The sequence below is a fragment of the Ceratotherium simum genome, chromosome 15, assembly GCF_057802395.1.
Source record: "Ceratotherium simum simum isolate JZ-2026a chromosome 15, ASM5780239v1, whole genome shotgun sequence".
Classification (NCBI taxonomy): Eukaryota; Metazoa; Chordata; class Mammalia; order Perissodactyla; family Rhinocerotidae; genus Ceratotherium; species Ceratotherium simum.
In genome coordinates, this window is record NC_141914.1 from 41,760,973 (window position 1) to 41,777,219 (window position 16,247).

Here is a 16,247-nt window from a genome sequence, read left to right on the forward strand (position 1 = left end):
CTTTAATAGTCAAAACAACCCAGGGAGGTAGGAATTGTTATCATCTCCATTTTAGAAATGAGTAAACTGAGGAAGATTAGCTTGCCCACCAGGGTCAGATGGCCAATCTGGAATTAAGGCCATCTGATTCCAGAGCTTGTACTGTTATCCAAGACCCTATACTTTCTCAGACTGTTAGTGTTTTTACCTTCTGTGACTTGGGTTGAATCGAATAATGAACTCTAGAAGGTGAACCATGTATTGAACCAAAGCTTGGGCTCCGTCCTCTTATTTTTCCCCATAAATGGTGATCACCTAATAATTCAGGTTGAACTGTAACCATACATAATATTTCCTAGAATAATTGAACTCAAACTAAGCCTACAACATCAATATATGATGAAAACGAAAATGTTTCTATGTGAATATCCATGTATATTATATTAGAGACATTAGAGCATGGAGAGTGAGATTTAAAAATCTGATTATCATAAATATTTAATGGAGCATATAATTTATTGTAACATATGTTTAGTAGTATGTATTTAATATTGTTATTTAATATATATATTTATGTACCCTTTTTCTTTTTTACAGAATGACCTTTACTTTATGAAGAAGTCAAATAGTAAAAATTGTGATGAAAAACAGTCCCTCATGACCAAAATAAATGAACTAAACCTTTTCAATGACAGATCAGAGAAAGAACTTAATAAAGCCAAAGCTTTGAAACAGGTGCAATAAAATCATATGCATATATAATATTAAAAACCACGTTTTCATGTTAATTATAGAAAATTTTAAAAATATAGCAAATTATAAAGAAGAAAATCAGTCACTGTAATCACTGTACACAAGATAAACAGTGTTATATTGTTTTCTTCCAGTCTTTTAAGGAAAATTGGCTTTATATATTGTATTTAAAATTTTTAAAACTACATTGTACTTTTCCAAAACATGAAATGTTCTTTACAAAATATCTTTAAAGGCTTCCTACAGTCCGTTGCGTGAAGTCACCATAATTTATTTAACCAGCTCCTATTTTTTAGATATGTGTTTGTTTCCAGTGTTTGGCTATTCTAAATAGTACTATCATGAACTATGCACATATATCGTTATACAGTTGTGTAGTTCGTTCCTTAGTATAAATTTCTAGCTGTATAATTATGGTTCAAAAAGAATGAATATTTTTGGTGTCTTGAAACTATTTTTAAGCCCAATTGCCCTCTACAGAGTTCAGTTAAAACTCTTACAAGCAGTGTGTAAGCATTCCATTTTACTCACCACCACCAAGGCTGGATATTATTATTTATAAAATTGTTGTCAATTTGATGGGCAAACTTGGTATCTCATCGTTTTTAGTCTGCATTTTTTAAATTGGCGACATTTTAAAACATGTTATGTTTAAACATAAAATTTTAAATATTTATGTTTAGATAAAAATGTTTAAAACATTTTTTCTATTATGTTATGTTCCATAATTTTTTTTTTTTTTTTGATTTCTAGCTTATGTTTTCGACTCAAATTTCCATTGGGAGGTTTATATTTTTAAATTGCTTTGCAAAAGATCTTCATATATAAAAATATTAACTCTGTCATAAATATTGTGAATGTTTTTCCCATTTGTCTTTACATTTTTATTCAGAGTTTTGATTTAAAAACTTTTTTTAACATCAAATATTTAAGTGTTTTTCTCTGTATAATTTTTGTGCTCAGAAACTTCTTTGTCACACTAAAACTCAAACAAATGTTTACTATTTCTAGCAGCTGCATTGCTTTCATCTCTTACATTAAGTTTTTTCATTCATCTAGAATTTATTTTTGGTACATATGAGATGTAGGGATCTAATCTTTTCTCCAACTGAAAAGCTATGTTTTGAAATAGTAAAACTTTATATTCTGGAGTGTTTGTTTCTGGGCTTTCTCGTCTGAAAATTGATCTATTTGTGTACTCTTGTGTCAGTACTCTACTCATGATTGAATTGTTTTAAAATAAAAATTTATTTACACATTATTTTGTGAGATTTAGTTTAGAATATAAAAATGCTCATCCATAGGGCTTTATATATATTCTGGATATTGTAAGTTTCAATTTTAGGAATAACTTCTTCCTTTTTTTTTTTAGTAAAACTTGAATTCAAAATTGAGTTATAATAAAAAACTTGGAATAGCCATATACTTTTTTCTTAAAATAAAAAGAAAAGAAAAACTAGAGTCATGACTCAAAGCAATCTAAATTTGACCCTAGTTAACCTGGTCAATGGTCAAACTAGAAAAAGTTATATTTTCAAGTTTGACTTTTGTAGAAATAAAAAAGAAAACTATTTTGCTTTGGGTATACAAATAATTATTTCAATATTTGACAGTTTTGTTATATTGATAGGATTTGATGATAGAAGACAATCTTTTAAAACTTGAAGTTAAACGTACTCGAGAAATGCTTCACAGTAAGGCAGAAGAAGTTCTTTCTCTGGAAAAAAGAAAACAGAAGTTACACACAGCTATGGAAGAACGAACTGAAGAAATTAAGGTTCACAAAACAATGCTTGCATCACAAATAAGATATGTTGATCAAGAACGGCAAAACATAAGGTAATAATCAGAGTTTTAAGAATTCTGAAAACATTAGGGTGATGTCAGAAGAACTGACTGCTCCCTGCACTATCTGGAGGTCCATCTTTTTCTTATTCGTTTAAAAAAGCCTTTTAATATAACATATAGGACATATTTTAGCCATACATCTATGCTTTTTCCTCTCTCTTTCCTATGGTTAACTCCTCATTCTTTAGATTCTGCCTTTTACATTACGATCATTAATCCCCTTGGAATTGATTGTGGTGTATAGTTTGTGGTAAGGGTCCCATAGCATGTTTTCTCTTATGGATACCCAATAGCTGCATTTATTGAGCTATTTTTCCCTAGAGGTTTTGCATATCTTTTGTAAGATTTACTCCTGGCTACCTGTTATTTTTGTTAACGTTACTGTCAATGTTATTTCCTTTTAAAACATTTCGTTTTTGTTCTGTTCCTGGTATACAGAAATAGTTGATTTCTGTATATTAAGTATCCAGCAGCCTTGCTTAAACTCATTAATTCTAACAATTGATCTGTAGATTCTAATTTCTAGGTATTTCATTCACCAAAATAACTGGGATTTTTTTTTTCGTCTTTTGTGTCTTCTTTTTCAATCTTTATAACTTTTCTTTTTCTTGCTTTATTGCCCTTGCTATCTGACCTTCAGTTCAATGCTGAATAGCTGTGGTGACTCCAGATACCCTGGTCTTCGGCCTCATCTCAAAGGGAAAGTTTTCATTGTTTCATCATTCAGTATGAAGTTTACTGTAGTGTTTTTTGAGATACTCTTTATAATATTAAGGGAACTCCCATCTATTTTCATTCTTCGCTAAGAGGTTGTTTTAATTTGTTTAATCAGGAATAGATGTTGACTTTTATTATATGCCTTTTCTGCATTCATTGATATGATATAGCTCCTTTAATCTGTTAATGTAATTAGTGTATTAATTGATTTTTCAAAGTTAAAACAACTTTAAATTATTGGAATAAATTCAACTTGTCTGTCACATATTACATTTTGTATGTATCTAGATTTTGGTAATATTTTCATACAATTTTTGCATCTATGCTTGTAATTGTTTTTTCTCTACTGCTCTTGTTATCAGGTTATTAAACTTATGTCTACTTTCATAAAAAGATTTTTGTGTGTTTCTTATTTTTCTATACTCTGGATAAGTTTGTAAAAGAGTAGAATTGTATCTTTCTTGAATTTTGAAAGACCTTATTGGTAAAGTCATTGAAGGCCTGAAGTTTTTTGAGGAGGATTTTCAACTGTTGGTTCAATTTATTTATTGGTTATAGGACAATGCAGATTTTGTACTTCTTCTTGAGTCAGTTTTAGTAAATTATATTTTTCTCTAGGAAAAATTTTCCCTTTCATCTAAAATTTCAAAGTTATTGCCATAAAGTGGTTCACAATATCATTTTATTATTTGTGTAATAGCTGCAATGTTTGTAGCTTTTCATTCCTGTTATTGGTTATTTGTGACTTCTCTTTTTTGAGTGGGATATGTCAGTAGTTAATGAATTTTGTTACTCTTTGAAAAGAAGCAACTATTGCTGATTTTTTCTATTGCGAATTCATTTTGTTTTATTAATTGCTGCTCTCACATTTACTATTTTTTCCTTCTATTTTTGTGGGTTGATGTTGCTGTTCTTTTTCTAACTTCTTGAGATAGATGCTTAGCTATTAATTTTCAACTTTGAAGGCTAAAACAGTTCCTCCAAGTTTTATGTTAGCTGTGTTCCACACTATTTTCTATAAGGGCCAGACAGTAAATATTATAGGTTTTGTGGGTCTTTTGGTGTCTGTTGCAACAACTCAATTCTGTCATTGTAGTGTGAAAGCAGCCATAGGCGATATGCAAATAAATGAGCGTGGCTGTGTTCCAACAAAACGTTATGGACACTGAAATTTGACTTGCATGGAATTTTCATTTTTCATGAAATATAATTTTTCTCTTGATTTTTTTCAACCAATGTAAAACATTTAAAAATGTAAAAGCTATTCTCTGCTCATGGGCTGTACAAAAAGAGGTGGCAGGCAGGATGGCTTCCTGACCCTGGCTTTTTATCACTGAGTCATAGTATTCCATTGTATATGTCTACCACAATTTATATATATGTTTACCTGTTGATACACATTTGAATTATATCCAGGTTTTGGCTATTACAGATAAAGCTGTTATGAACATATGTGTTCTCGGTATGGACATATGCTTTCTTTTCTCTTGGATAAATATCTAGACGTGGACTAGATCCTATGGTAGGTATTCTTTTTGTCTTTCCTGTCTTTCATTAGTTTTACTGAATTTTGTTTTTCCCTTCTTTCCTCTTTAATTATTTGGAGTATATACACTCTTAACTTTAATTATTTTGTTGGTTATTCTTAAATTCAAAAGAAACTTTAATCTGCCTATTTCCCTAGGCATACTGAAGATTAATTAGTTCCTATTATTTTTTTCTTCTTAAAAGAAACAAGACTTTTAGCGTCTTTTACTGCTGCATTTCCTCTCTCCATCTTTCATGTGTTGTTGAAATCACTGATTATAGTTTCAGGGTGTTATTTATTGTTTTTAATATTATGTCTCTACTTTTTAGAGAACCCCTTTCTTGTAACTTGCATTAAACTGTACAGCCAATTGCCAGCAGTCATTTCAACCTAGCTACATGTTTTACTTGTTTCTTGGTTTAATATTCTTTCATGTATCCTTTGTCATCCTATTTTCTTGGATTCCCATTTCATTTCTCTGGAGTCTGTTTTGAATTTTTTTTTTTCAGAATTGATGTTTTCTGAAATTTTTGAGTCCTTGCATGTTTAAAACATACTTATTCTACCCCATATTTGAATTACAGTTGCACTTGGAAAGCATTATTTCCTATTCTTCTGGATTACAGTGTTATTTATGAGAAATCTGATTCCAGGCTAATTCATTTTGTTTTGTGGGGAATCTGGGTTTTTTTTGTTTCTGGAAGCTCTGGGATGATCTTTTTATCCTTGGGGTTTCAGAATTTCCATGTGTCTGAGTGTTTTATCTTTTTTCATTTTTCTTGTTTGACCTTTGGTGAGCTCTTTCAATTATTTCATTCAAGTCTTTCTTCAGGTCATGAAAATATTTTTCTGCCCTCTAATTTTTTTTCTCACATCACTCTCTCTATTCTCCCCATTTGTTGCTGAGTTTTAATGGATGTTGGCCTTCTTAGATCTGTCTTCCAGATTTCTTAACTTTTCTCTCATTTTTTTCTATTCTTTTTATCCCATTTTTTTATATATTCTCATTCTCTCTCTCCTCATTCTCTTCCTGTCTCCTCCCCTTTCCCTGCCGCCCCCCCCATATCACAGATTCAATCTTTCTTCTTCACTACTTTTAAATTGAAAGGGGAAATTATTTGCAAGAACTCTCATTCCTTCGTTGGTCTTTCTCTTCATAGTAGACCTTTCTTGTTTTATGGGTATTTTTGGATGCAATAGCCTCTCGTCTTTTAGAGGATACTAATTAGAACACTTTGAAAGTTCTCGTCTATCCCGTGCATTATCTTTGTTTCTCCTAGGTCTGTTCTGTCTTTGCTCATTTTGTTCTTTTCATTCATGCTGTTAGCTTTCCATAAATCTCTGATAGTCCTTGATTTTCTGTTATATTTATTAACAAATGCTTAATTAATAATCATGGTGATTGGTATAGCTAGTTAGTATGGGTTTCTTCTTCAATTAGGTAGATCTCTTTCTCCAACATGTCTCTCCCCTAAATGGGAAGGCTGATTGTAGGCTCTGGCTAGTCTGTCCCTTCAGGAGCCTAAGGAGTTTGTCCCTTAAGGAGTTTATTTTGGGTGATGAAGATTTTATTTCATTCCTGGGTGGAACTGCCTTTCTTTTTTATTAACCTGCGCTGTTATGGAGGCCTGGAATTACATCATTTTTGTTTGTTTGTTTGTTTGCTTTTCTCTCTAGCTCCAACATATGATGCTAGGAACTCTGGTAATTTGGGGGGTTATCATTGGAGCATAAATAATTCCTGCTGACATCTCTGTATACTTTGAGTGGTTGAGGAACGTGGCCCAGATGTTCTGTAAGCAATGCTTTTATTAATTACCTTGATAATAGCCTCAGAGATCATGCTTGCTTTTTTTATTGGTAAGGAAGATTAGCCCTGACCTAACATCTGATGCCAATCCTCTTCTTTTTGCTGAGGAAGATTGGCCCTGGGCTAACATCCGTGCCCATATTCCTCTACTTTATATAGGACGCCGCCACAGCATGGCTTGACAAGTGGTGCATTGGTCATCGCCTGGGATCCGAACCTGCAAACCCCGGGCTGCCAAAGCGGAGCGTGCAAACTTAACTGCTATGCCACCGGGCCAGCCCCCACTCTTGCTCTTTTTATTTCTTGTCCCTGAGTTTGGATTTTCTCCAGACTTCTTTGGTGAAAAATGGCTCTTATTTCTGCATTAATCTTCTGTATGTATATTCATTTTTTTCCCCTGTCAATTGTATCCCATTTGGTTTCTATTTTTTTCCTGAATTCATGAAGAAATTGTCTTTCTTGTTCCCAGAGCTGTGGTGGGTTTTTTTCTTTTAATCTTTTCCATTTTAGGAAGGAGGAGAGATATACTTGTGCTCAGTCCAACATCTTAAGCTGACAGGCCAACAAGCCTTATATTTGACAATCACATAAAGGATGAGTAAATATTTTCTGATGAAACAACAGGAATATTTAAAAATAAAGTTGTAACTTCTGATACTTAGTATATTTTACCATCAACTTTCTTTAGGAGTATGAAAACTGGTAGGTGGAAGATTTCTTTTCACCTTGGTTGGATGGCTCACTTTCATGAGGTTGTAGGAGGCACATGAGTCACTCTCCATGTTGCCATGCAGATATTATTAGCATTATTAGTATTATTATAAAATAAGTTAAAAAATAGTTCATAAAATATAAATTTACTAAAATAAAAGGAAAAACGTAGTCAGCAGATATAAGAATCTAAGTCTTGTGAAATAATTCTCCGTGGGCTTCTTGTGTTTCTCCATGCCTAGAAGGTGAGGCGCTAACTGTCCTGTTCTGGACTTTTTTTTTTTTTATGGTGAGGAAGATTGGCCCTGAGCTAACATCTGTGCCCATCTTCCTCTATTTTATGTGGGATGCCTGCCACAGCATGGCTTGATAAGTGGTGCATAGGTCCGTGCCTGGGATCTGAAACTGCGAACCCCGGGCCACAGCATGCTAACTTAACCACTATGCCACTGGGCCCACCCTCTTCTGGACTATCTTTTAAAAAAATTTTGGTAAAAAAACACATAACATAAAATTTACCATCTTAACGATTTTTAAGGGTACAGTTCAGTAGTGTTAAGTATATTCACATTGTTGTGCAATAGATCTCCAGAACTTTTTCATCTTGTAAAACTGAAATTCTATACCCATTAAACACTAACTCCCCATCTCCCTCTCCCCCCAGCTCTTGGTAACCATCATTCTTTCTGTTTCTATGAATTTGACTACTTTAAACACCTCATATAAGTGGACTCATACAGTATTTGTCTTTTTGTGACTGGCTTATTTCACTTAGCATAATGTCCTCAAGGTTCATCCATGAGGCATCTGACAGAATTTACTTTTAAGACTGAATAATATTCCATAGTATGTATATACCACATTTTGTTTAACTATTCATCTGTCCATGGACATTTAGGTTGCTCCCACCCCTTGGCTCTTGTGAATAATGCTGCTATCAACTTTGGTGTGCAGATATCTTTTCGAGAACCTACTTTCAATTCTTTTCGATATATACAAGAGGTGGGACTGCTGGATCATATGGTAGTTCTATTTTCAATTTTTTGAGGAACCACCATTCTGTTTTCCATAGCAGTTGCACTATTTTACAGTCCCACCAACAGAGCATAAGGGTTCCAATTTTTGCACACCCTCACCAATAGTTATTATTTTTTTTTTGCTGAGGAAGATTTGCCCTGAGCTAACATCTGCTGCCAATCTTCCCCTTTTTGTATGTGAGCTGTCGCCACAGCATGGCCACTGACAGACAAGTGGTGTAGGTCCGCACCCAGGAACCGAACCCAGGCTGCTGAAGCAGAACATGCCAAACTTAACCCACTAGGCCCCTGGGGCTGGCCCTTTTTTTATTTGTTTGTTTTTTGATAATAGCTATCCTAATGGGTGTGAGGTGATCTCATTGTGGTTTTGATTTGCATTGGACTATCTTTTAAAAGATGTTTAGATAGTGAACAGCCTTGGAAGCTAGAGGTAGTATCTTCCTCTGGAGCAAAAGTTAGGTATGTTTGCTTATTTCCCATTATAAAATATTTGGATCACCTAAACTTGAAGTTCCTCAGCTGTGACGTAATCCTGTGTGTGCAGCATCCATTTGAACCCCTCCTCACTTGCATGAGACTTCAGGAGCAAGGAGAGCCAGTGCAAACAGGAAGATCATGCTACTTGGTATGCCATGAGTGATAAAGTCCTTTTTCTCTGACCCAGGAATCTTGTGTCTTCTACCAGTATCCATGAAACTGTGGCAGGCTAACTTGTTAGCTTTCAAATAGGGTGAAATCTGAGACCCTTCACACTGAATTATAAAATTGAAAAGTGAGAACATATTTAACCTGTTTGGCTTCAGTAGTAATGCAATACAAATGTCTTCTATGAGAACACTATAGTCCTTTTGAAAAAAGTATGTTATTTTTCAGTATTTAATTTTTCTTTTTTTTTCCATATTAGTGCTGAGTTTCATGAGCGGCTAAGTAAAATTGATAAGCTGAAGAATAGATATGAAATTCTTACTGTTGTTATGCTGCCACCTGAAGGAGAAGAGGAGAAAACACAGGCCTATTATGTAATAAAGGTAATCTTAATCGATTTACAGTTGTGGTAGAATGAAGTATCCTTTCTTTGTTGGCTCTTTGTTAACAACCAAAATGGCAATTTTTTTGCCATGAAATTTCAAATTTCATAGCTCTCTAGTAGCTATTGCACTTAATTAGGGCCATAAAACATTAGTTGCTAGATGCGGGTACTGAAGCATTATTAGTTTTATACACCTCCAGTCCATGAAGTCAGAGAGAGGTCTGGATCACTGTTTGACATTTTTTTTTTTTTGCTATCATTTGTGTCATGTCATTTCCCCTCATTTATTCAAGATTCATAATCTCTTACTCTAAGATCTACTGTCACTCTGGGTGTCTTTAGCATGCACGTCACAACCTGTTCAACACCTCAGGCTCAAAGCTTGACTTCACTATAGCCACCCACTCATACAGCCACACCCTAGGCCTTATCACCTGGAGCTACACCACCTCTGAAATCTTATACTCCAATTTACCACTGCAGTCCTGGTATGGCGGATATCCAGAGAGGAAGAGGGCTGTTCCTTTGCCTTCATATTAGATGGGAGACAACAGATCCGGTGAATCTGCTCCATTCTAATATTTGAGTTGTTTGCCATCTCATGGTTATCCTTATCTAGTAACCCATAAGGGGAATCTCAGAATCAGGAATTGAATGCAATTCCCTTGATGAGTACTGCTATATTCATCTTTCCCATGTAGAAACTACCCTGAACAGGTGTGGTTTCCTTTACAGAGAGGTCTAGGAAGTTACTCAAAACACCATAAAGAAGGAATGGAAATTCTTAACTTTAACTCATTTTTCCTGTATCATATATGGATAGGAGTGGGATGATATCCCAATTCACACCTTTAGGGGATGGCCCTTTTGGGTGCTCCCTCCCTTTTGACTTCAACTTAATCTTCCCAGTTTCCTTCTGTAGCCCTTCTTTGAGGCTGCTGCTAACACATACACAAAGTGTGATATGCCTGCCACTTTGCCTCAGGAAATTCCACCTAACCTATATGAGAAATGAGTCCCAGCTCTCAAATCCTTCTTATAACTCATCAGTCAATAGTACCTCAGGCTTCTGCCCAATGTTAACAGGACTTTCCTCCGCTCAGGTTTTAAAGGTTCCCAAGGGGTGAAGAGTAGGCTCTAGTCTAAGTGTTGGGAAGAAGGTAGATGTTGCAATTCCAGTTAAGTTTCTCTACCAACAAGGCCTGTGATAAGTTACCTAAGCACTGGTCTTAGAGTGCCTTTGTCCTTATCTTGGTTCTATCACTGACTAGGTAGGTGACCTTGAATAAGTTATTTAACCATTTGGTTAATGGTTAAATTTAGTTTTCTCACTTGCAAAATGAGGATAATATTGTTACTTTTGTTGTGTGAAGTAAATGAGAAAATATATGTAAAGCCCTTAAAACAGTGCCTGAAACAAAATGAGCCATCAATAAATGTTAGCCATCATCATTGTTATTGCTGTTATGATGATGATGATGATGAAGAATCCACCTCTTAGGAAAATGGGCAAATTTTATGAAGAAAAGAATATTCCTTCTGTTCACAGTGAAGGTGCGGGATAAATATTAGTATAATTAATACGTTAAATGAATGGAGGCTATCAGTTACCTTTCTCAATTTCCTGATGCCACACTGCACTTTCCACCTTTTCCAGGGTCCACAGCTTGCCAGTTATACCCATTTTTCACTGTATAGCATATTTAAACGTTTTACTCATAACACTTCACATGTGCCAGATGTGTAAAAATGAAACTTTATTTCTTGATAGCTACACTCAGTCTGGCTTATGTTCAGAAAAATTATCCATGGCATGAAAATGGGGAAAAGCAATCAGTGGGTGTGCAATGATGCCAGTGCATGGTGACACCAGACTTGGCATTTTCTAGTGGGCCCTCCAAGGATTATCTGATTCTATAGGAGTTCACACCCTTGACTGATTTTCTATTGACTAGCCTATTTTACAAACCCTGTAGGGATAGATGTTAACTTTTAGAAAACTGATAGTAATGCATATGATTCTTGTCCATAACAATGCAAATGAATTTTGGCCAGTAGAAATACAACTGATTTATGCTCTGTGGGAAAGATAACCCAAGCATTGTATTTTGCCATAAAAGATGTTAATGAGTTTCATATCTATATGCAAATTTAATTTTAGGATTTCTGACTCCGTACATAAAATCTATTCCAATTCTTTTGAACTTGTCTAAATGTATTACTGGTTTCTGCATTAATGAATTGAAGAAAATCTTTGACACATGTTCATTTTATATTTGTTTGAGAATAATTTTTAACTTTTTGAAAATAATACTTCAGCAGTTTGACCGCTGGGAAAGACTTAAACTTGTCAATTAGAAGTTCACCGTCACTTGTTTTTGAACGTGGTAGACTTAGGATGTAAATTTAGTCAATTTAAGATTCTTTCCCTTCCTTCTATCCTTTACATTCCTCCAAAGCTGATCTTTCCTGATGGGCACGTATATGTGTGTTTCTGGCACTGGGGAAGCGGAATCTGGTCGCAGTGCTAACCACTGTTCTGCTTTCTGCATGTTGTACTTCAGGGGTAAGCAAATATGGACCCTGGGCCAAACGCTGCCCATTGCTGCTCTGTACATAAGTACTGGAACACAATACATAAACTCATTCAGTATTGTCTATGGCTCTTTCATACTACAACATCAGTGGTATTAAGTATGAGTATAGTTTTGACGGAGACTGAATGGCCCATAAAGCCTACAATATTTACTGTCTCATCCTTTACATACAAAGTTTGCTGACCCCTTGTGTTAGTTTGCATGGCTGCCCTAACAAACTACCACAAACTAGGTAGCTTCAACTATAGAAATTTGTCTCACAGTTTAGAGGCTGGAAGTCTGAGATGAAGGTGTCAGCAAGGTTGGCTACTTCTGAGGGCTGTGAGGGAGAATCTGTTCAATGCCTCTGCCCTAGCTTCTGGTGGTTTGCTGGCAATCTTTAGTGTTCCTTAGCTTATGGAAGCATTCTTTTCCCAGTAAAGTTTATACCTGCTTAACTTTTTGGTAATTTTTGTGGGACAGTTTTAATGTAAGCTTTGGTTAGTTACTACATTTCCATCACGGTTTTGTATCCTATGTGCTTTATTTTGAACGCTTTGAGGATCTGGTCTTCTACTCTAAATGAAGTGCAAGAAATAAATGCTGGGTGCTGCACAAAGGCCTCAAGGCAAATTAGTATGGTTGTGAGTTAAATATTGCCTGCCCTGAAAACAGACATTCTCCTCCGTGATAGATACTTTTATTCAATCATTTCTATTCTGTATTTCATAGGCTGCTCAGGAAAAAGAAGAACTTCAAAGGGAAGGTGACAGTTTGGATGCTAAGATCAACAAAGCTGAAAAAGAAATCTATGCTCTAGAAAACACCTTGCAAGTGCTGAACAGCTGCAACAACAATTACAAACAATCCTTTAAAAAAGTGACTCCATCTAGTATGTAGGAGTTATTAAATTTTTTTTAATGAATTATGCTATAGAGTTATTTATTTTAAAAAGAGGAACACTATGAGACACGGAAAACAAAAATGTACCATGTTTGAGTCAGAAAAACTAATCTCCTCACCCCTCCGTAAATAAGTGCTAAGTTGTTATTTCCATTATTAGTTCTAGTAATATGGCATATCACTTCTCTAGGGAATTAATTTCAAATCTGAACAAAATAGCAACCCATTGGCTGCTCTATGTTGACAAAACAAGAATGGCTACATGCCCATACTGTTTTTCAAGTAGACATAATAAATTTATTAACTTTTCATAACAAAAAATGTTAGAAGTTTAATATATGTAAGACTTTAAGACTGCTTTCTATACAGCATGTTAAAAATTTAAACTAAAAATTCTCTAAATTCTAGGTGATGAATATGAGCTAAAAATCCAACTAGAAGAACAAAAAAGAGCTGCTGATGAAAAATACAGATACAAACAAAGACAAATCAGAGCACTACAGGAAGATATCCAGGTAAATCCTACAGGCTTTAGTAATAAGCCCTTAGTAAAAGTTAACTATCATTATTAATACTCTACTTTCTCGTTATCTTGTACATAGGACAAAATTTTGTAGAGAAGTAAGAGATGTCTCATTTAAATGAGAAAAAAATAAGTGATCAAAGTATTAAATTAGTTAAAATCCCAGTGCAAGCACAGGATGGACCCCTAACAATTACTTGTTAATAAGTTGATGAATCATAGCAGCTAATTATGATCTATCGACTAACCTTTATTTAATGAACTTTCATTTCATTCAATTCCTTAAAGATCACCTTAAACATTGCTCCTTAAAACAAAAAAGTTTGAAGGATAAAAATAATCCAGTAGGAAGTAGTTACTAAAGCACATCGCTGAAAGAGAGAAAACAGTGTGCGTGCTAAGCAGGCTCCATATAAAAATTGAGAATTTTTTTTTGGCCAATAAAGTTGAAGGACAGGGGATATGAATCTTTGAAAATGCATGCTTTCAGTAGTCTCTGAATTGCTTATTTTTCCCCCAAATACCAAGTAAAAATACTTTATCATGGAATTATATACAAAACTTAATCCATAAAACTGTTAAACTTTTGGTTTTACGGATTAAACCATAATCCATAAAATTATGGATTTTAATTTTGATCCAAAAAAGCATTATACTTACTATCTACCAATAGAATGTATATTATATACAAAAATAAATGAGTTAAAATTAAATGAATACTTGACATATGCAAGTTATAAGTTATTTTTGATTCTAATCAATAAGCATGTTAATACTTCATTTTCTGCAGAGCATGGAAAATACTTCAGAAGTTATAGAACATTTAACAAATAACGTCAAAGAAAAATTATCAGAGAAGCAGGCTTACTCATTTCAACTAAGTAGAGAAACTGAGGAGCAGAAGCCAAAATTAGAGAGAGTAACTAAACAGGTATTGGTATCTTTTAAAAACTGACTTGTCATATTTACATTTTTTGGAGTTCCAAATGGTAAACCCAAATCCTCCTTCATTCATTAAAAAATATTAAGTTCTGGATAATAGGTTTAAATAATAATTGACTACCATTGACCAACAGTGTGCAAAACTCACCAAGGAAATTCGTCTTTTGAAAGACACAAAGGATGAAACACTAGAGGAACAAGACATTAAACTTCGTGAAATGAAACAGTTTCACAAGATCATTGATGAAATGTTAGTTGATGTCACAGAACAAAATGCTGAGATCCGTAGTATCCTTCAAACATACTTTCAACAGGTAATAAGAGTACCTTCTAGTTAAATATAAATATTTCTTAAACACTTCATGAAAGTAAGAAATTTATTTCTTATTCATCATAAAGTGAAATCTAATTAAAAATATTCTCCTTCTAAAATGCAGTGGTACTAATGATCGCTATTGAATATTCTTCCAGAATGGTTTAGAACTGCCTACAGCAAGTACTAAAGGTGGTCGTCAGAGTTCTAGATCTCCTTCACAGACTTCACTGTTATCAGCAAGGTAAGTGGAAGGTTAAAAAAACCATCTCAACTCAGTTTCTGTCCTAAGTGAACCCAGCCACTTCCTCATCGCCACAGCTGTTGATCTGCCAGTGCTCTCCTCACCCTTACCTACCTTCCTATGTCAGCCACACATGCAGAAACCAGCAGAGCAAGACTCTTCCCCTCCAACTTCTGTCTGGTGTCATCATTTCTATTAGGGCATAGAGTGCTTTGTGACTACCAGCTATTTCAGTAGGATAAAGCAGGGTGAGATTTTGGAGGTTACATCTAGCATGGTCAACCCTGAGTGGGGGAATTTTTTAAACCATATAAGGGGGAGACTTTTTTAAACCAACTTACATGTATAGACAAATGAAATATGATTTTTATGATTAAAACCAAGTTGTAAAATTTTTAGTCAGGATTTTATTTATGCTGCTTTCTTTTACTAAAAGGAAATTTTTCCTTACTCTGCAGTTTAGTTTTATCCAGAATTCTATCATCAGATAGATCATTCATTCAGCAGCCACTTACTCACTTTTCATTAGTCCATGTAGAGATTTCAGAGAAAGAGGGATGTCCTAAAAGATAGTGGTTAAGTGAAGAAAAAAAAAGAAAACTGGGGCCAGCCAGGTGGTGTAGCAGTTAAGTGCGCGCGCTCCACTACGGCGGCCCGGGGTTTGGAGGTTCAGATCCCAGGCGTGCACCGACACACCGCTTGTCAAGCCATGCTGTGGTGGTGTCCCATATAAAGTAGTGGAAGATGGGCACAGATGTTAGCTCAGGGCCAATCTTCCTCAGCAAAAAGAGGAGGACTGTCAACAGATGTTAGCTCAGGGTTACTCTTCCTCACAAAAAACCAAAACTGATTCTATGTAAACATGTTGAGAAGCCATGTACATCCCTGTACTCTGATAAATATATGTATTTTTAAAACAGCATTTTAGAACGGTATGGCTCGTTATGCTTTTCAAATGACCCCACCACTTTATCCTGTCAATAGGCCTCTCACTTTCTTTCTTCTCTTTGGCTTAAATTACATAACCTATCATTTTAGTCAGTCTTGCCAGCACCCAAATTCCCATGCCCTTCTTTTTGTTACCTTTTATGCTTAATGATTCCATCTCTAAATTGATTATAGTTGAAAACATTTTTCTCATATAGAAACATATTTGTGGGCTGGCCCTGTGGCTTAGCAGTTGGGTGCGTGCGCTCCGCTGCTGGCGGCCCGGGTTCGAATCCTGGGCGCGCACCGATGCACTGCTTCTCCGGCCATGCTGGGGCCGCATCCCACGTGCGGCAGCTGGAGGGATGTGCAGCTATGACATGCAACTGTCTACTGGGGCTTTGGG

The 16,247-nt window shown here is 35.0% G+C and overlaps 1 protein-coding gene across 2 annotated transcripts in view; it reads left to right on the forward strand.

Annotated features, from left to right (window-relative positions):
• Positions 1 to 16,247, forward strand: part of CCDC39 (coiled-coil domain 39 molecular ruler complex subunit) — a 43,486-nt gene that overhangs the window by 25,392 nt on the left and 1,847 nt on the right. For both annotated transcript variants that reach the window (XM_087439973.1, XM_004424688.3), the window contains 8 exons: positions 577 to 714; positions 2,363 to 2,571; positions 9,288 to 9,411; positions 12,722 to 12,881; positions 13,301 to 13,407; positions 14,206 to 14,346; positions 14,492 to 14,671; positions 14,829 to 14,914. In XM_087439973.1, the coding sequence (XP_087296099.1) occupies positions 577 to 714; positions 2,363 to 2,571; positions 9,288 to 9,411; positions 12,722 to 12,881; positions 13,301 to 13,407; positions 14,206 to 14,346; positions 14,492 to 14,671; positions 14,829 to 14,914 (1,145 nt within the window). The remainder of the gene's footprint in view (positions 1 to 576; positions 715 to 2,362; positions 2,572 to 9,287; positions 9,412 to 12,721; positions 12,882 to 13,300; positions 13,408 to 14,205; positions 14,347 to 14,491; positions 14,672 to 14,828; positions 14,915 to 16,247) is intronic.